Raw genomic sequence first — 22,000 nt, 5'->3', positions numbered from 1 at the left:
TTACATAGACCTGCACAATTTCGGGGTGATGTTAATGGGCACAGTTTCGGAGACTATTCTGTAGTTCTTCAGACGGCATATGACCCTCTCAACGTGCACTCGGACGTTAGCTATGCGTCTCGTGTTGGTAGTGTCTTCTTCAGACAAAGGCAGGCCTCTTTTGGTGAAAGCTGGCAGGACCAGCTTGACTTTACGTTCAGACAGAAGATCTTGGATAACAAAACCTCTGTCAGCCATCACCTCATCACCTGGACGCAGATACTCCAGAAACCCTGAGTTGGCTGTGATGAACTTGTCACTGGATCTCCCACCATATGCTGGCGAGATGAACATTATCAAACCACATGGTGCAATAGCTATGAGGAACTTGATTGTATTTTGTCCATAGTAATGACTGTAAGACTCGCCTCTTGAGTCCAGATTGTGAGCCTTCTGAAGAGGGGTCTCAGAACAGTCGATGATGCATGTAGTTAATGGATAATGTTCCTTGAAGCACTGTGGCATCGTTGCCTGGATTGTCTCCCTGGGCAGCCATAGAACATAGCACCTCATCTTCTCCTCCATAATGTCCAGCCACTGAGAGATTATCCTACTGACCATAGTCTGAGACTCTCTGAATCTCTTTGCGATGTCGTCCTGTAATAAGTTCAGCCGGAGCTTCATCAGGGTCATCAACAGTTGATCTTTGGGGTGTAACTGAGAGATGCTGCATCCTGCTGTCAGCTCGTCGGCCAAAGCCTCAAATGCATCCAGTGACAACCCAGTGTACAGTAGAGACAGCCGATCATTCCGGAGAAGTTCGGCGTGTACCAGATTTTGTTCAGGACACGGTGTTGTCTGGTCGTGGAGGTGAGGACAATGGAGTGGGTCACTGACAGCATAAGTGTGATCTTCCATGTGTAGATATTCCCACTGTGTAGAAGCATCACAGTGTGTCATCCTATCAGTCATCTCAGTTATCCCATCAGTCTCCTGGCTTGCAGAACTGGTTGAGGGTGTTTCTGTAGAAATAATGCTGAACTGGGGGAACCACTGAAGCACATCTTCAATTTGAGCCTACGCCTTGGACAAGTTCCAACACTGTGGAAGACATCATGTCTCACCCCTGTCCCTAAGAAGCCACACCCTAGTGAGCTTAATGACTACAGACCTGTCGCTCTTACATCACATGTGATGAAGACAATGGAGCGATTGGTCTTAGGCATGCTCAGACCCCAGGTACGCCATGCACTAGACCCGTTACAGTTTGCTTACCAGGAGAAAGTGGGCGTGGACGATGCCATCACTTATCTTCTACACAGGACACATTCCCACCTGGACAAGGGGAAAAGTGCTGTGAGAATCATGTTCTTTGATTTCTCAAGTGCTTTTAACACCATCCAGCCCCTCAGATTGGGAGACAAGCTCTTGCAGATGGGTGTGGACGCTCACCTGGTAACCTGGATTACAGATTACCTGACTGAGCGACCACAGTTCGTCAGACTGAAGAACTGTCTCTCTGACACTGTGATCTGCAGCACCGGAGCGCCACAGGGAACTGTGCTCTCTCCAGTCCTGTTCACCCTGTACACATCTGACTTCTGCTACAACACCGAGTCATGCCACATGCAGAAGTTTTCTGATGATACTGCAATTGTGGGGTGTATCAGGAACGGGCAGGAGGAGGAGTACAGGAGCCTGGTGGAGGACTTTGTGCAATGGTGCAAACTCAATCATCTTCAACTTAACACTTCAAAGACCAAGGAGATGGTGGTGGATTTCCGCAGGTCTAAGCCCACTCTGCTACCAGTTCACATTGATGGGGTCAATGTGGAGGTGGTTAGCACCTACAAGTATCTGGGTCTCCACCTGGACAATAAACTGGACTGGTCAGCCAACACTGATGCACTCTACAAGAAAGGGCAGAGCAGGCTGTACTTCCTGAGGAGGCTGCAGTCCTTCAATGTGTGCAGTAAGCTCCTCAGGATGTTCTACCAGTCTGTTGTTGCCAGCGTCCTCTTCTATGCAGTAGTATGCTGGGGTGGAAGCACAAGGAAGAAGGATGTGGGGCGAATTGACAGGCTGGTAAGGAAAGCTGGCTCTGTAGTGGGAGCTGAACTGGAGTGTATCACTTCACTATCTGACAAAAGGACCCTGAACAGACTGATCAACATCTTGGACAATGAGTGTCACCCACTCCACAGCACTATTGTTAAACAGAAGAGCCTGATCAGCTGGAGACTTCGCTCACTGCCTTGCACAACTGACAGACTGAGAAAGTAATTTGTCCCCAGGGCCATTGAACTGTTCAATGCCTCACTTAAGGGAAGAGGAGAGATAGACTTCTCTGCATAGTCTGTCTGCCTCTTCATCCCCTCCATGTTTGGTACTGCCTGTCCACTAGCCACTTGTACCACTGTCTTTATGCCTCACTGTTTTGCGTGCTATATTAGCACATTAGCACATATGCATAACCCCCCTCCATGCCACAGCCAAACTGTGGCCACACTTATACATTTTCTTAAATAGTTAAATATATAGATATATAGACTTTCCTTTACTTTATTTCTGCATTGTTGCACTGTTGACTTACTCATTTGCACTATCACCATGACCACTATCACCATTGCACTACCACCATGACACTAATTCACACAGAGCACCTTAGAGCACCTTATCATACCTTACTATGCACAGAGAATCACAGGCTCAGTCCCTGCCTCAGTCATTGCAAGCGCCTCTGATTTATTAATCACCACTATGTGGATACTGTTTTTAGAATTGATTTAGATTAAGTGTTAGTATAATTTGTAATTTTGTTATTTGTATTTTAGTATATTTTTATATATTGTATTAAGTGTTAGTATAATTTGTATTTTAGTATATTTAGCATATTCTTTATCTTCTACTGTCCTTACTGCTTAGTTGTGTTTTTATATTATATACTTTATTACTCTTCTGCTGTTAAAGAATGTGTTTGTCTTGTATGTATGCTGCTGAGACCTTGAATTTCCCCTGGAGATCAATAAAGTATCTATCTATCTATCTATCTATCTATCTCTAAATAACACAGCATCAGTAAGTACTCAAAGATAAGGTTAATCATTGTGCTGCCTTCCAATATAACCAGTCCTGGACATCAAATTATAAATCCTCGACCTGATCCCATGTTGTAATGCTGTTCATTTATTGAGGTCAAATCAAGGCATAGTTAGGGGTGTAGCCTATGAGGTCTACATATCTGAATAATGAATGAGTTTTATTCTGCATATTTTCCCCATTGCAGCATTCTAAAGGCTAAAAACAAGCAACAGGAGAAACTGTCAGTCTGCCCACATCAATGCGCTGTGCAATTTCGTGTGTCGTCGGGACTAACAGGGAGGAAATGTAACTAGGAATTTGCATCACTAAATCTCGTAGCAATCACTAACATACTGCTAACAGACGATAGCATTTGCTATCGCTGTTTGCGAACATGCTGATATGGTTTCAGCTCGGTTTAACCAGGAAGTTTCGAGACATAGGTCTTAACAAGCCCTCACCAAACAAAAAAGTTAGACGGCATAACTGTACATAATTTTGAAAAAAGGTACTGATGTGATAATGTTGATCTTACACATTAGACGCTAGCTGGCGATAATGATTGCTGTTAGTGCTAGCAAAATTGTATCTTACCTGGGAGCCTCACAAGTATACAACGAGCCTTTTTTGTCGGAGGAGTAACATATCCCAACCATTTCTCGGGGTATGGGTGTTGGTCTGATGGTTTGCCGTCCACAAAATGAAAAGAACAGACGTAGGGCTTTTTTGGAGGTTTCTTCAAGTTTACCGCCTTCAGCCACATACGCCGGTCCTTGTCGCTGGATGGCGGGGGGTAAAGATTAAAAGCTGCCCCACAACATTCTGCTCTAGTTTTCCCGTGGACCACACAGTACTGTTGTAGGGATGCCCGTCTTTTAACCCAATTGTTGTGACAGCCCCGCACCGAACACGTAATGCTGGACATCTTAAAAAAGTAGCTGATGTGCCAATGTAACGCAACGGACAGAACTGGACAGATTTGCTCAACCGGAAGTTCGAAGACAATCTAGAACTATATGGCGCCCCCTTGTTGGCGCGCGGAATAAGGTGAATAGTTAGAAGCTAAATAATAGGCTAACGTTAGCGTTAGCTAGTTGGGTTCTACAAACTTAAAAATAACACGGGAACAGATAGGTACACACAACTGATTCCTCCTCCTTAATTTCTATCTCTATCATGACAGTCATGCATTATTGAAGGCATGTTAAAGAGTACAGAAGTATCAGAATTTGTGGGTAGCTTAGGCTAGGTTGCTAACGTTAGCGTTGACCTTTTAGCTAATAATTTGGCTCAGTTAACAGTATTTACCACCCGAATTTCCTTACATTTAAACTAAACCTTACCTCTGAATAGCTGTGCCTCCTCTTCCACAAAGATTATTCCATCCTACAAACGTGTTTTCTCTCACACTCCAGAAGCTCCTCTGTTGAAAGTTGCTGCATCACTTGGTGAGTGAGTGAGGACTGAAGTTGACTTGAAGAAAAAAGTAATGGTTGCTCCAAAATCCCCTCCCCCAACAACATTTGAGTGACACATTACTGTTTAGGCCTTTTTGTGAATTATTTATAAAAGGTAGGCCTACATAAAGGGTAAGCCTACATGTTGCTATGTTTGGGGCTAAAGTTATTTTTAACCAATATGTTTTTAAGAGTGTAAGGTAAATAAAGATAAGGAAAAGATAAGATAAAGAAGGAAAATACAGTAGTTTACTTTAGTATTTACAGTACTACAGTGGCTATCTTGTGATTTTTTTTACAGTAATGCTTTGACTACTGTGATTTCTACGGTAACACTCAGACTACTGTGATTTTGTCATGTGGACACGGGTTTACTGTAAATTTTACAACAGTCTACTGTAAAAATCATATACAGTAATGGTACTGTGAAATCCACAGTAAATAACTGTAGATTTCACAGCCATTGTTTACAGTGTGGCCATAAACTCTATTGATAAGTTCTAATGCAACTGCATTAAGCAGTTGGTGCGTGTCATCTTCAGGTGCTGAGAAGGGCCTTGGAGTCTCAGGTGACATGGAGACATTTTGTGTGGACATTGAAGCATTTAGCTCTGTAGATATACGCTTCTTAGCATGTCCTTTGTAAAATGCCTCTCCTCTGGCCCCTGTTTCTGTTGAAGTGCTGATGTTATGTTATTCATAGATAGTGACATTTTATATTGTTTTTTCAATACTTGACGAACATGGTCCTTAAATGGTGGTGTAGAGAAACGATGAAGGCATCTTTGTCAGTAGTGGCATCTTTGTCAGTAGTGGCTACTTCTATACTTCTACTTCTATCTGTACACTGCCTTCAAATATTTTCTGGCCCCACGGCTTATTAAAATGTCACCTGGGCTGGGGCTTGTTTGGTTGTTTCTGTGACCAGAAGGCAGCCATCCTGTCTGAAGTCCTGTCAAAGTCTGGCATTGGAAACTCTACAAAAAGAGCCTTAGGGGCACAATCTGTGTGTTCTGCAGGTTATATAATATGTAAAGAACACCACACCACTTTTGACGTGCCTTTTTTGCCGAAGCCTACTTAAAGAGAGCCAGTTTACTGTGTTCCCTGTTGTTCTTGCTTGTCTTTAGTGTAACTGTGATTTTGCTGATAATGAACAAACTGGAGAATCTATACCTTCATAGAAATATTCCATATTCCTCTCTAGAAATGTTATTAAAACACATTTTTATGTCTACTCAGATTTTTTAAAAAACTTTTGTTCGTATTGGTCATGTGATCACATACAATACATACAAATAATAATTTTAAAAGTGCAGCAAGGGCTTTTCTGCTCTAAACTGAACGTTTTTCCCATTCAGAGTGCTCCTGCAAAAATGCAAGGCGCAGCCGTGGCATCCAAAATGTGAGATATGCAGAGCCCATATATAACTCATATAAAACGACTCATTGCTCATGAGTATTCTCAAAGATAAGATTACTGCAGGTATTAACCTTTCCATCTGAATCTTTCATCATTGAATTTCATCATTCTTTCAGTTTCTCCTATGCATGTATCTTAAGCACAGCATGGATTATACATGGCTGCTATAATGAACAAAAAGCCTTTTCAATCTAAATAAAGGCAAGAAAGACCCCTCCAAAAAAAAGATATTTTTCCTAGTCATTCACTTCATTAAGAACCTACCTTAAAAAAAAGAACATCTGAATAGTCAGGTCCTCGCCATACAGAGTCCACCATGTTTCACCACAATGTTTCCACAGATGACAATGATCAACCAAATCATTGGCTTTCAGAGAGGCCCTTTCAGATGTCCATGTACACACTATCACACCAGGCTTAAGTTAAAATGCTCAAAAAGCGACCTCTAGTGGCATTTGTGAGATTTTGTAAAGAAACTGTGGAAACTGATGGAGTTTTAAGAAGCTACATAAATTCTTCTGCAGCATGGGAGCTAAGCTAAAGGCAGAGCAAATGCCCCCTTGAGTTTGCCTTCTCTAATGACATGAGTGGAAAACAGCTGCAGGCTATGTTGTTCACCTGATGGATCTACAAAAACAAATTCTGTGGCTAAGCATGTCACAGTTCCAGATTAAGTTTTGGTGCCCTTCCACCTTCAGTGTCTCCTTATGTGGCTTTGGTCACTCCAAACATTATTTTCTAATCATAGTCTTGACTACGATAGTGTAAACGGTCATTTAAATAGCCTACATTCATTCTGTAAATATTGTGATTATCATCTGTATCTTCCTCCACTTACATTTTTAAAAAGTAAATTATCAGCCTTTTCTAATAGTTTTAAACCATGGTCTGGTCTGATACATGCCTTGATGAAGACAATGTGTCGAAACTCGTAGGCAAAGATAATGAATGCGTAGCAAGATGGGTCGTCCTAGTTCATGTCTATGAGGGCAAAGTGGAGTTCAGTCAGAGACGGGCTCTGGTTCAGTTCCCGCCTGCACAGGGGCGTGTCACTGACGTATGACTTATGTTTGAACGCCTCGGTTCCACGCCAGACAAGCCGGAGTACAAAATAAACTTGGTGTACACCTTCATTAATGTTGATTTTCTTTCGACTGGAGGGTCATACTATCACGACATTCTACTGAAATAGGGAGGAGGGTTTGGAGTGTAGAATGCTACCCTATTTGCATAAATTTCCAGGGACAGGAAATGGCCTCTCATGAAGTATCTTCGTAATCAACCATCTTTGGCGTAGGCATGTAGCCAGAGTTTAATAAAGGCTTTTTAACTTTAGTAAGGAGTGCCTCAAAAGTTTTTAGTATCTTTTCATGGTCTGGTCTGTTTATTTAATAGTTAAGTAGGATATCGAACCCTGTGACACGCCATTAGGCCGATCTCTGTCCCCCTCATTCCCTAAACCGGCGCCTGAGGGTTGGGGTGCTACATAGGCTACACAAGCAGGTAGGCTAGCTAATAGTGAATTACAAAAGTCCATCTTGGAGATGACCATAGGCTGAACAAGAAGTTGTGAGGAATCTTGTGTCATATAAGGTCTGATGTTCCTATAATGTTGTAGGCCTAAAGGATAAACCAACATGATTTTGCAATTGAGGCTAGGCCTACATGTTCAGAGAAGTTAAGTCGGTCATCAATTACGAGCCTAGGTTACGTGCCGATCTAGTTGGGGTCAGTGAAGATGAGTCAAGCTGGATGTTAATCTGTTAGGGAATAGATGTTTTAGCTGGAAACACCTAAAGCGCCATTTTTGAGAGATTAAGCTGAAGGTGTCGATCTTTCATCCAGACTGAAATATATCCTTAAGGCATGCAGAAATCAGATGGGAAACGCTCATCCGGGGGGAAAGATAAGTAAAGTTGAGTATCGTATTGAGTATAATAAAATAGAACCAGATCCACAATCAACCTGCAGTGATATGTGGTCAAAATTACTCCAAGACAACTGGTGTGAGACTGCAGCTTTATTCACTGTACCGGGAGCATGTTACCCACATGAAATGTCAAAGTAACAAGCCCCCATATCTGTAGGTGAAACCAGTTCTTATAGGCTACCCTTAACACACACACCCAACCAGTGATCATCTAACCAGCTGGTATTTACCAGAGATAAGGATGTTTATGTTGGTATCCCCCTACCTTACATTCCTACAGAGGGGGTTTCAGATGACACAGGGGTTATCTTAACATTCCTAAGTCCAAGGATGGTAACCAGATTTCACTATAAGTTATACTAAAATATTTCATTCAATGAGAAACATAAATATTATCCCACAAATACCAGTATTGCTAAAATGGAAATCAGCACATTTCTGAAGCATGGGGTGACCAATAAGGGAGCATTCTGCACTTTATTTACAAATTGTGGTCTATTTAGGAATAATCTATGCAACCATGGGTCTGTCCCAAATGGGAGCAGCCGCCAGCTGCCTTCTGTCTGTCTAGTGTCGGACCCCAGGAAGAATAGCTCTGACTCATGCCCCAGCTATTGGGAATCCTATAAACAATAAACAATTCGCTGTCTAATGAGTCACTCTGTGCAGACATCAATGTACCAGGTAGGCCAGCACATTGTCTTCAGGATCTTCTCCAACACACATCCTCTACATACTTACAGCACACTGCCCCCACCTACACACTACACACACACACACACAGTCACTGCTCCACTCCCCTCCCGCCCACACACACATCTTCACTGTCATCACTCACATACATCATACATACAGTACTCTGCTTGCAATAGTAAGTCCCTGCCCCCCTACATACACAGCACATTATTTCATCAGGAAGCTTCTCCAACACACATCCCCAACATACTTACAGCACACTGCCCACACACACACACTACACACACACACACACAGTCACTGCTCCACTCCCCTCCCGCCCACACACACATCTTCACCGTCATCACTCACATACATCATACATACAGTACTCTGCTTGCAATAGTAAGTCCCTGCCCCCCTACATACACAGCACATTATTTCATCAGGAAGCTTCTCCAACACACATCCCCAACATACTTACAGCACACTGCCCCCAATACACAGCACATTGTCTCATGAGGAAGCTTCCCCAACACACATATTGCACACTGCCCTCTCCCCCCACATACACAGCACACTATCCCATCTCCCTGTCATCCCCCAACACACACACCAAGACCCTGGCAGTTGGGTTAGCCCTTTGAGCCGTGGATCTGCCCAAGGTTTCTTCCTTGGTAAGGGAGTTTTCCTTGCCCTGTTGCTCTTGGGTGCTCCTTGTTGGTGCCCCCACCCAATCCCAATCCTCCCCCACCTTTTTTATGCAGCCCTTGCCACTTAATCTACTAAACCCCTCTTCTACTGCACTCTTTACCCCCATTAATGCACAAATAGGCTGACACCAGACATAATTTCACTGCATTTCTTACTTCCAGTAACTATATGCATGTGACAATAAACTTCCTTGTATCCTTGTATCCTTTGTTAGTTAGCAACACAGAACCAAAGATTCTAAAATCTTTGCACAGAACACTGTTTTTTTGTTGCTGGGACACCGTTGTCATGCCAATGGCTGACTTCATAATTTTATAGAATGGAATCCATGCATTTCCACTGAATTATTTTTCAGGGCCCTCGGAAGTCTACCAATGAAGTGTGGAGATACATTGAGCCTCGTAAATGGCGTAAAACAGTGATTTATGTGCATGGCTAGCCCGATGCCGAAGCACCACCATTGAAAAAGCTGTTGGTAGCATCGGCTAACTAGCGCCAGATTTTGGAGTGCAGGGGACAAACCGAGATGGGCTATGAGACATACGTCCACACTCGGTATCATGTTTCAATACACTTTAGGTAAATATCACACCGGAATTCTCCTTTAAGGGGGGTTGTGGGAGATTCAGGTAGTGTTGCGACTTTTTGGACTCAACCACTCTGTCAAAGAGACGTGAATCATGTTTTGGCCTACAAACCTTTTAAAATATCGAAAATGGATCATTGATCAGGGAAAAAAAATATCATGGATCAGGAAAAAATTATTTTCCTCGGCCCTCCCCCTAGGCCAAATTTTTTTTCCTGGGCCTTCCCCTAAGGCTTAAAAAATTCTCTTAGGCCCTCCCCCCCCTGACGACCCCCCCGGTAAATATCGTACAGTCCCTAATTAGCGTTTAACGCTAGCCTTCGGGGCAGACGTACAGTAAAAAGTAATCGCTATTTCTATACCACTAACAAGGCTCAAAATAGCACCACACTTACACTGTAGCATAATGAGGGTCTCTACACGTAAACCGAAGCATTGAGAACTTTGTAAGTGTATAGGCAGTTTATTAAAAAGAAACACATTACCGTTCACGTCTGGTTCACATACAGGCAAAAAATAAATCACAGCGAACGGTCAAACTCGGTATACATGTGTTATTAACCCCTAGGTTCATTTTGCGCCGGAATTGTCCTTTAAGAACTGAAATGTGTATTTTTGGCATTCGTTTATTTTTATGTGAACTTCATTTGCACATTTTCAGTCCAGAAATGTTAGACCTATGATTTGTGGCACTTTGCAAGGCAGGTTCATCTGGTCAGTTTTTGAAACAGACACCACAATGTACTGAATAAATACAAATACTGTGAACAAACACTTTTAGCCTTTCCAGGAATATTTTTTTATTATTACACATACATCATGATAATATCGTAGATCAAATTGTCTTGCAGTGAATAGTTGCAATGAAGAGTAGGCCTATTTCAGAATCACTATATCATGATACAGTGAGGTGAAGCACACACTAATCCCGGCGCAGTGAGCTGCCTGCTACAATGGCGGCGCTCGGGGAGCAGTGAGGGGTTAGGTGCCTTGCTCAAGGGCACTTCAGCACTGGTCGGGGCTCGAACCGGCAACCCTCCGGTTACAAGTCCAGAGTCCAGTAGGCCACGGCTGCCCAAATTTTGTATTGTAGTATGTATAAATGTATAAAGTATTGTAGTTTGGAGTAGGCCTAAACCAGAGTCCTAATTATTCTTGCCTTACTAAATACCGCAAAGTGTCCTCCTTTTTGGTGTTATGGAAATGGCCACCCTAATTCTGGCAGTGACGAGCAGTTGATTTACTTAGCCTACTAACTAGCCTACTCTGCTTTCCCAAAGGAAGCATCCTAGGATAATAGGTTATTGCCACCTGGCACCTGGCGAATGTATTAAACAAGCAACACACGTTTTTTTTACAAACTTTTTTTTATGTGATAAGCCTATTTAAGCCTATTTCACCCATCAATGGGTCATAAATGGCATCCACTCCACAGCACTATCACAAAGCAGAAGAGCTTGACCAGCTGGAGAGTACGCTCACTGCAGACAGACTGAGGAAGTCATTTGTCCCCAGGGCCATACAACTCTTCAATGCTTCACTAAAGGGAAGAGGAGAGATAGACTTCTCTGCATGCATAGTCTGTCTGCTTCTCCACCCTATCCTAGTCAGGATCAGTCCCTGCCCTTTCACTGCAAGCGCCTCATGCTTACATCCTCAGGGCTCCAGAGAGCGACCAATTTCTAATTCAATTTCCAATACCTAATTTTTCAAAAGTGCGACTAAAAAAAATTGGAGGTCGCACCGGTGCGACCAGCTATTCGAGAGAGGATAAAGTGTCCGCATTGAAACTCTACCTTTGGTTCAATAACAGAATAACAGACACATATTAAAGCAATATCGTGGTTTAAACAAATCACAGATAGTGAAGGGCGGGACCTCCCCTCTGATTAGCCGTGGCCCAGTGCCTGTGTGTAAATTTGAAAATGCGTGTGCTGTAGAGAGAGAGAGAGAGAGAGAGAGAGAGAGAGAGAGAGAGAGAGAGGTCAGAGACCCGTCAGATAAACAGAGTGGATGCAGTTGCATTACAGTGTGGTCACATAGGCCGAGATAAATGTCCCCTCTCCCCACTGCCTTTCGGCGGCTGGCAGCAGCAAACCGATCAGACGAGCCGGAGATGATGATCAAGTTTATCGTTGCCTACGATAGGCCTAGTGAAACTTCCCTTCACCAAGTTCAGTCCAAAATAATTATTCACCAGAAAAATAGTTTGATAACCCCGACGTAGGCCTACAGGAATGCCACTTGCGCCAAATGTATAGGAGTCAGATGAAAAGACGTCTTAAAATTGCGAGCAATGCATATAAGGCCTTCCCGAACGACAGAGATACAGATATCGCCGAAAAGGAGTGTGTCATTGACCGCAGTTACATGCAGGGAGTAACCCGGTTTTCAACAGCAATATTCGTTTCTGTGCTAAAGATGACATGACACTGTGTAAGCAAATTGATTAATTAATCAGACTCATATTTTAGCCTACTAATGGCAATGTTTCATAATTACATTACATTTAAGATGAGGAGCTAATGAGGAGCAGTCACAAGCCTCCAGAACATGTGAGGAAAATGTGGACCAGGAGGAGGCACATAGGTCAGGTAGGCCTTAGTTATGATCACCAAATATGAGATGAGAGGACCATGCTAGAATAAAGAGCTGCATGCTAAATAATTATAATCTAAAAAAACATAGGCTATCATTTCAAAGTTCTTGCCTGAGCAGAACATAAATACCACTAGTGGGCATTAAAATAATAATGATAATGGCAATAACAATAATATGTAATTGGTCAGATGATGAGCCCACATTTGGAGAAACCTGTCAGTGACTTAATAGGATATTGATAGGGATATTGATGTTGGTGATTTTCATGACTGAAGTCATGTTTTTCTGTGTTATTAGTTAAGGTGATTGAGTGCTGTATTTCAGTGTTTTACATATATATATATATATATATATATATATATATATATATATATATATATATATATATATATATATTTTTTTTTTTTTTTTTGGGGGTGCCCTTTTTTCAGGTCAGAGCAACTGCCCCTCAAAGTTCCTGTGCACGTCCCTGCCCTGCATGTATAACTGTGGTCATTGTGTACGGTGAATTGAATGGACACATTTAGATCGAGCATGGCAAGTCATTGCAATAGCCTATAATAATAGGCCTACCATTTCGTTACTGCATTAACCATAGTGACGTTCTTATTGAACATTTAAAAATAATAAAATTAAAAAGTAAATTGCATTGTGGGGCTGTCAAATGATTATTACAATCATCATTGCAAAAACACATAAAAATCCCCCAGGCTACTTGGAACATCTCTTTAAATTGTGCTCAAATACATTTCTATGGAAGATGCTAGCATGGCGAGCTGGTTTAGCCAAGGCCTAAAGATCATGAAGGATAGTATGTAAGACACTGAGCCATGAGATGTGCAGTTTGAAGCCCTTAAAAGACGCGCACTGTTAATTTACTCACTGTTATTTTTATTTAATTCATCTTGAGATGTTTTTAGTTTAAATTTCAGCTCAGTGGATCACTTAAAGCACCAACACTTCATTAAGTTACTTTTCTTGTAGAATTGTAAATCATAAGTCATAGGACAACCTATATAGGACAGTAATTAAAGAAAAAAAGTGAACCTGCTGCGGTGTTAAATGCGATGTGGTTGAAAATTTGGGTGCACCTAACTTTTGTGCTGGTGCACCTAAAAAAAAGTTAGGCGCACCAGTGCAACCAGTGCAAAAAGTTAGTCTGGAGTCCTGATCCTTAATACATTCATGTGGATCTTTGATTTAGTATATTTTACTGTCCTTATTAGTCACGTGGATTTGTTATTTTATCATTCTGTTTATGGTGTATGTTGTGTGATGTCTTAAGCTACTGGGACCTCGAATTTCCCCTTGAGGATCAGTAAAGTATCTATCTATCTATCTATCTATCTATCTATCTATCTATCTATCTATCTATCTATCTATCTATCTATCTATCTAAATGGAAAGGGACAAGTCCCTCAATATTAATAGGGGTGAATTTTAATCTGGGACATTTGGTAATGTGGGACACTTAAATTCCGGCGTATTTAATTCCTGTTCTAATAAAATGTAGTCATCAAGACTCTTACTAAAGTTGACTATACGTCATGTGACTGAAATTGCATGACAGCATAGTAGTAACCCTAGTCCAGGGTTAGGTAGTAATGGATTACATAATAATATTACAAAAATCAAGTAACTATAATCATCCCAGATTACAATAAAAAAATGTGTAATCAAATTAGTTCATTGATTGGGATTACTTGATTACAATTTATCATACAAACAATGCAACTTTTTTTATGATAACATTTTTTATACAGTTTTGTTTTTTATGATAACATTTTCATACAGTTTTTCTCAGTCGCTTTGGTGCTTTTCTCACATCCGTATTAAAGGGACACCAGGCAATGTTTTCGTGTTAATCATCTTCGTAAGTCGGTATATGGTTAAATGACTCATTCTGGGCTTAATGAAGACTCTCTCCAAATTCTACTGCCTGTAGGATGAATATCCCGCTTGCAAGTTCGGTGTATCCTACCCGCCGACCGAAGCAGGATCAGTTTACAGCACAGAGGCAGGCTAACGAAACGCTAGAGATTGTTGCAAACGTGTGTATAATGGCAGAGCCGGCGAAGAAGCAGTGAATGGAAGACGCAAAGAAAAGGAAAAGAGCTTCAGACCGAGTGAGGGGGAGTTTCGTAGAGAAAAAGCATCAGGCTTGCCTGGTGTCCCTTTAACATTTGCACAGCAGTTAGTGCATTTCTCAAAACAATTAGTGCAAACTGCAAAACCTAGTGGATAACCTGCAAAAGCACGTCACTTGCTCAAAATGGATAGTCCATTCCTCAAAAGCAAGTATTTATGTCAATGAAACTGCCAGTGTCATCAAAATGAGAAGTCTTGACACCATAGTTTATGAACAAGATAGTCAAATGGCTTTGTCATGTTTTCATTATGACAGTTTATACTCTCAGGGCCAGATACTAACGCTTTTGCGCCCACTTCAGGCGTATTTGTTTCGCAACGTGCGTGTAAAATCATTGCGAGGTATGTACAGGCCGCAATGATGCGCAAAAATGCAAACTGCCTGTCGCGGGAGCTGAAAGTGGCAGATTGCGTTTTTACTGTAATGTCATGCATATGCATTCATGGGAGGATCCAGGGGAAAGTGGGAGTTTAGCATAAAAACATGGGAGGGGAAGAGTAAAGAGCGCCTAATTATGTATTCCGCTACAAAGACTGCTCCTGAAAGCGCACGTCTATTCTGCGCCTAAATACTTCCGCCTTGTAAAAGCAAGTGTTAATCCAAATTGCAGTTCAATGCATCAATAGGAGTACCTTTCAAAGACAACAGAATCGCTATTTAGAGCACCAGTTTGTACTATCAAAAGCAACATTAACTTTCGTTGGCCTTTCGAATGCCACTTTCACGTCATTCACTTAAACTTTCCTACTTGCTAGATTTGACCAATCTTCCATAGCCTACGTGCACAAGTAGTTTGAGTAGAACTACTGATCTTCATTATCTCCTTGCTTGTTGACATCTTATCATGTATGGTATTATTTCATGATCGCTAAACGTTTGATTCTTTCTAATGTTGTCATCAGTTAACTTCATTCAACTGCGCTTGTATGTAGGCGCAGCCATTCAGTTGTGGACGTTCGTAAATTGCGTTAATGGGTGGAGAAAGGCAGAGAAAAGCGCAGTTAACACTAAGGATTGAACGATCGATAAATACGACGGAAACTTGGGTCTGACAGCGTTCGCAATGTGCGGTTTGTCCATGACGCTGATAACGCTACGTTCGCAAATGAACATCTGGCCCTCAGTGTTTTCCCATGCAAAAAAAGGTCAGAACTAGGTGACACTACCTGAAAAGTATCTCCTGGAGTGGCGAATCCACCCTCTGCATGACTCTGCTGTGATGTCGTCACATGCTGCATCCATGGCTGCTATCGGGGCCATTTGCACATGTGGACGCCGGTCATAAACCTTCCACCTCCAGGCAGAGAAAAACTCATCTATTGGATTAAGGAATGGGGAGTAGGGAGGGAGATATTCGACCAGCATCCTGTCATGTGCTGCAAACCACTGTCTGATCAGATGTGAGTGGTGAAAACGGACATTATCCCACACAACAACATACTTGTTGAGTTGGCCTCCACCCCTCTCATTCTCAGGGATTATCTCCCTGTAAAGAGTGTCTAAAGAAGTCAGCAGATGTCGTGTATTATATGGACCAAGAAGGGGGATATGGGTGAGGATGCCATTGTCTGAGATGGCTGCACACATTGTAACATTCCCTCTGCGTTGGCCTGGGACATCAGTGGTTGCTCTCTGTCCAATGTGATTTCTTCCACGCCTTCTACCTTTGGCCAGATTGAAACACGCCTCATCAATGTATGAAGTGGTTCCCTGGCTTCCCGCTCCAGTACACGCTTTATTGAGAGAGAGCGAGAGAGAGAGAGAGGGAGAAATGTAACAACTTTTCCTGTGTAACATACTGTAATGCATTTTGGAAAACATATTGTATAGGATGTTCTGTGAATACATATACAGAATTGCTAGTGTACTGCATGAAACTACACAACATTTACAGTGCTGAACATTACAGTATACATAAAGTAGAAGACATGTTTTACCTTTACATACTGGTGACGGATCTCCTTCACTCTTTCACTGTTCCGTTGAAATGCCACATTGTACATTTGTTTCATGCGCATTTCATTTCTCTTGAGCACTCTGTCAATTGTTGCAATTGACACAGATTCAATATTGCAAAATACATTGTTATCCTCTCTGACAGCGGTTTGAATTTTTCTCAACCTTATTGCATTGTTTGCAATCACCATTGCACAAATGGCTTCCTCTTGCTGTGTCTTGTCTTTCAATCCTGTGTGGTGCAGAGTAAAATTACAGTAATGCACAGTAAACATGAGATACAGTATTACAGTATGAGATGTTGGATTACTGTCCAATACTATACATACCTGTTCTCCCTACGAAATGTTTGGATGATTAAACTCAGAGTGGTTCTTCCAACATTTGGTTGCACCCTCCAACCAGCCTCAGCCATTGTGAGGCCGTGATTGACAACATGGTCCACAAGAGTAGCCCTAATTTCATTAGGAATATGCCTATGTATTTGGCCTCTTCTCCCTCTTCCCCTGTTTTGTCCCCTTCCTTTTCCTCCCCGCATCCTCACCCCTCTTCCACGATGCTGACCTTCCATTTCTGTGTCACAGAATTGTAGGAATGGTACACACTATGTCCTGCTCGGTTTATATATGCTTGCCAAGTAAGGGTTCATGGGATTCATCCCTGAGAGGTTATTGGTTACAACTAATACTTCACACACCTCCTCGTGAGTGAAAGCTGAAGTTCACCTGAGAGCAATTGTTCAATTTCGGAGATATTTCCAGGAAAAAATGATGAAGAAAGGTATAAAATTTGCTTGACAGAATTTGATAACTAGTTCAACAATTTTGTATGTAATGACTCAAGCAATGAAATGAAGACTATTAGTTTTATTGGGAACGACTATTCAGCATCCATAAGTATAGTTAATTTTGACTGACATAAGCAAATGAAAATGTTATAAAACAGCAGAGTATGAATCAATCGAAAATCAATCAAACAGCAGAGTATGAATCAATCAATTGTATGAAAGCAACTGATACATGTACAAAAGCATTTGCACCAAAGCGACTGAGAAAAACTGTAATTTGACAAGCAGCCCATTCGTTTGTCCACTAGATGTCACTATCATCCAATTGCCTGTGTAGTTTCTTGACAAGAAAAATTAAAAAAAAACCTAACCTAACTTGGAAGAGCTGTCGATGTCAACCGATACACCCGTTCCAGTCAGGAAAAATGCATTCAGTACTTGGCAATATAGCCAAGTACTGAACACATCTGAATTAAAGACCGTGGAAAATAAGAATGTGTGCAAGTTGTGTAAAAAGTAATCCTAAAGTAATCAGATTCCGTTACATGTTTTGGGTAATCCTACTGATTATGTTACTGATTACAAAAAATGCCATGTAATCTGTAGTCAGTAATGGACCCATCCCTGAGCCTGACCCAACCCTGGTGATGTCACAGAAATGTGCAGGGCAAATATCAGACCGCAGACCTCCCCCAAGGTCTCATAGCTCTGGTCTACCCAAGTCAACCCAAAGCTCAGTTGTTCGTATGGGAATCTCCCTGGTCTCTGATGTGTTTGTGAAAACATATTTCATTCGGCCTGAAATTTACCTTGAGTAGCCTGCTCAGGACAATTTTTACTTTTGCAGAGGATTTCAGAGAACTGTAGAGTGCACCATTGGAAAACAAATGAGCTAATCAAACTTTTACTTCAGTTACTTGACTAAGTGCATCATACAACTGTGCAGACTGAAATTAGCTTAGTAATTTGTGAGTGATGTTCTGCTGTGATTCTGCTATACCACATAAGGATTCCAATGGAAATAAGTAAGGGATAATGTATAGAACGCCGGTCATTATCGGCAAATAGATCCCAACAGGGCGAATCGGACCCCAACGTGCAGCGGAGGGGTCTTGTTCCGCCCTGAAGGGACCTATTTCCCGATAATGACCGGTGTTGTATGCATTATCCCTCTTATTACACGGCTACTTTCCAAAACGAAACAATAAACTCGCCACGATATGACTCTTTAGCCTACATAGCCTAGACTATAGCCTATTTGTTACTGTTTTATCTTAGCTTTTGCTGAGAAACAAATAGTTCGCAACAATACACGCTGAACTTGAATCAAACATTCTTTAGAACACAGCTGATCAACCGTCTGCTTTCACTTTTGAATGAAGTTCCAGTCCTTGCATAGTGATTTAAAAGACATGAATTAGAAGCACAAAACCCATTTTCCTTGACAGCGGTCTGTTATACTTAGCAACAGTCTGTTATTGAGAAATAGCAGACCACAGAACGTTGAGAAGGCCCATTCAAGTGAATGGAGCATTCTTCAGCATTATGAAGAGCCGTGTAATAAACATTTCTATTCTAACCTGTGTTACTCTGTGCCAGTAATTCTCACAATTTCTGATATTCTGAGACTTTGAGAGGGCAGCCAAGGTTCCTGCGATACCAAGCATTCCTGGACGTGATGAAGTATGATGACACTGATTTAACTAATGCTACCTTAAGGATGCACAAAACGAAGATGCTTCCTTTCAGGAGGTTTATACAAATATTTATTATTCTTATAAAAATAAAAAGCGAAATATAAAACAGATGGATGATATGGTTGGACACACACAACATCGGACAAACAAACACAAAAACACACAAAAATATATATACAAATTGAAAATTCCACAGCAGTCTGTAGACCTAGCCTGGCCTCTGCTTGCCTACGTACTTCCACTCGATTTCTTTTCCCTACAGTACTCCATCTGGAATAGGTTGATTCACCCTCGTTTACTTCGGTAGTTGGGCAGCCGACCCAACCAGCGAACAGAGGGCGTCCCTGAGAGCGATTACGTTACACAGACATGGTCTTTCAATTACTATGTCCCCGCCCCCGAAGCAGACCGCTTGGAATACATCAATGTAGGGAGTGAAAGGGTCTTATGAAATCTTTGAGCAAATTTGAATAAAAGGCGCAAATAAGGTTGGTGTGAGTTATTTTAGCTCTTTCTAGTTTAGCCTATTAACAGGAGTGTCACGAACGAAGTCACAGTCGAGTAGGATGTTATATCGTCAGCTTTGTCACTTGAAATACGAACGTACCCAAGTCAAACTTTAGTTTAGTAGGCTACATGGTCGCGTCAAAATCACTATTTTTAACACTAAGAAGGCTCGACATAACATGAATCTTTGATCGAAGCATCAACAGTGTCTCTACACATGAACTCAAGCATTGAGAACATTGTTCTTGTACACATAGTTTACTAAAAACTCACTCCTTGCAAGATGGCAGCGAGCAGAAAAAACAAGCGAGTTGTTCATGTGTAGAGACACTGATGATACTTCGATCAAAGTTTCATGTTGTGTCGAGCCTTCTTAGTGTTTGAAAAATAACGATTTTGACGCGATTGTATCAAAAAAGTAGTGGCCCTATAGGATTCCCATTCAAAAGGTCATTTCACCCGAAGACGACAATGCATACAAGCTTAAAAGTGGCGCTTTGGACGTACTTATGCATTTATATGAAAGTTTGACTTGGGTACTACATTCACAAAACACCATATGATGCATTTTGGTGAGAGTTACAGAGATGAAACGTGTGACTGTTTGCTGATAAGATGCATGGCACGCTTGCTTGTTATGGGCGTGATGCAGAGAAACTTCTCTGTATGACGAAACGCCGGTTGTTAGTGATTGGTTCAAAGCGGTTCAAAGGAACTCCAATGATTTTAAACCTAAAACTGTACCCTCCCACCCGGAAATAAACGTTTGCCTATGGATCTAGGCCAGACTCTCTGCGAAGTCAGAGAGTCTGGTTTCCAGGCTACTGTAGACCAGCTGTCTTCTCACAACTTTTTCACCTACTAAAATGCTGACTGTACTGATGGGAGTAAAGTCAGAGACTTTCTAATGAGGAGACACAGCAATCAAAAAATTGTCCATAGAAATGCATGGGGTTAGTTTGTAACACCAATATGGCAGTTGTCTACACATACACCCCCATTCCGCGGCAAAAAAGTCAACATGTGACTACATCGTGTCAATCATGTGTTGTGATGTCATTGGAGCAGGGTTGGTGTCGTGAAGCCTTGCGCTTGCACATTTCTGCTGAAATAGATGTCCGATAAGTGCCCAAAAAGCATTACAATATGGCCACCGAGTGGAGGGACTTGCCTAAAAGGGCTTTGGTAAAGAGCATTTTGATTGGCTGCTTCTACAGTAACTAACCAAACTGCTATGGCAATCGCAATCAACATGTGTCACCATAAGTCAAGTCAACTTTATTTCTATAGCACATTTAAAAACAACTGAGTTGAACCAAAGTGCTTACAAACAAACATAAAACAATGACAATGGTACAACAACAATAATAATATAACATGTGGGGAAAATAAATAAATAAATAATAAAAATAATACACAAATTAGTCAAAAATAAAATAAAGAATAAAGAGTGTGTGTGTGGGGGGTATTATCCGTATTAAGGTAGATTAAAAGCTTGGGAGAAAATGAAAGTCTTTAAGTTGGACTTAAAGCAGTCAATGGTTGGAGAGGACTTAATATGTACAGGTAGACTATTCCAGAGTTGGGGGGCAACAACAGAGAAGGCTCTATCACCCTTGGTTTTAAGGCGTGTTTTGGGGATACAGAGAAGATTCTGAGATGAAGACCTAAGTGATCTTGTGGAGCGCTGTACGTATTAGTAGGTCACCTATGTAACTAGGTGCCAAACCACTAAGGGCTTTGAAGACAAAAAGTAAAATTTTAAAATTAACTCAGGTAACCAGTGCACAGGTAACCAGTGCAGATTAGCCAACACAGGAGTTATATGCTCACGTTTCTTAGAGCCACTTAATAATCTATCTGCTGCATTTTGATCTAGCTGAAGTCTGTTGAGAGTGGAGTGGGTCAGGCCTGCATATAATGAATTGCAATAATCTAGTCTAGATGTTATGAAAGCATGTATAAGAGTTTCAAGATAGGAGAAGGACAGAAAGGGCTTCAGTTTTGCAATGGTTCTTAACTGGAAAAAGCTGCCTTTGACCACACTATTTACTTGCTTATTAAAATTTAAAGAGGAGTCAAAGAAAACCCTGAGATTCTTGACTTCACTGTGGCAGTTTGCAGAGAGAGGTCCTAGTGAATTTTTCAAGATAGAAACATCACTTGGAGGGCCAAAAATAATTATATCAGTTTTACTTTCGTTCAGTTGAAGAACATTTCTTGCCATCCAGCGTTTGACGTCACTGAGACAGTTAAAAATATTCTCCAATGAACAAATGCCATCAGTGTTAACAAGCAGGTAAAACTGAGTGTCATCTGCATAGCAGTGATACTGAATGTTATACTTATTAGAAATTGAGCCAAGGGGTAGCATATAAAGAGAGAGAGAATAAAAGAGGGCCCAAAATGGAACCCTGAGGAACACCACACTTTATAGAGGCAGAGGAAGAGGAGAAAT

The 22,000-nt window shown here is 41.5% G+C and overlaps 1 protein-coding gene across 1 annotated transcript; it reads right to left on the bottom strand.

The window, feature by feature from the left end:
* On the bottom strand, positions 1-3,985 carry si:dkey-56d12.4 (uncharacterized protein LOC799220 homolog). The gene is made up of 2 exons (XM_048270868.1): positions 3,655-3,985; positions 1-1,001 (listed from the first exon to the last, which is right to left on the bottom strand). The coding sequence occupies exons 1-2, from the start codon at positions 3,983-3,985 to the stop codon at positions 1-3; spliced, it is 1,332 nt and encodes a 443-aa protein (XP_048126825.1).
* Between the last annotated feature and the right edge of the window lie 18,015 nt (positions 3,986-22,000).

Source organism: Alosa alosa, chromosome 19 (assembly GCF_017589495.1).
Source record: "Alosa alosa isolate M-15738 ecotype Scorff River chromosome 19, AALO_Geno_1.1, whole genome shotgun sequence".
Taxonomy (NCBI): domain Eukaryota; kingdom Metazoa; phylum Chordata; class Actinopteri; order Clupeiformes; family Clupeidae; genus Alosa; species Alosa alosa.
Note: the sequence above shows the minus strand (reverse complement) of the source record. Positions and strands in the feature narration are given on the sequence as shown.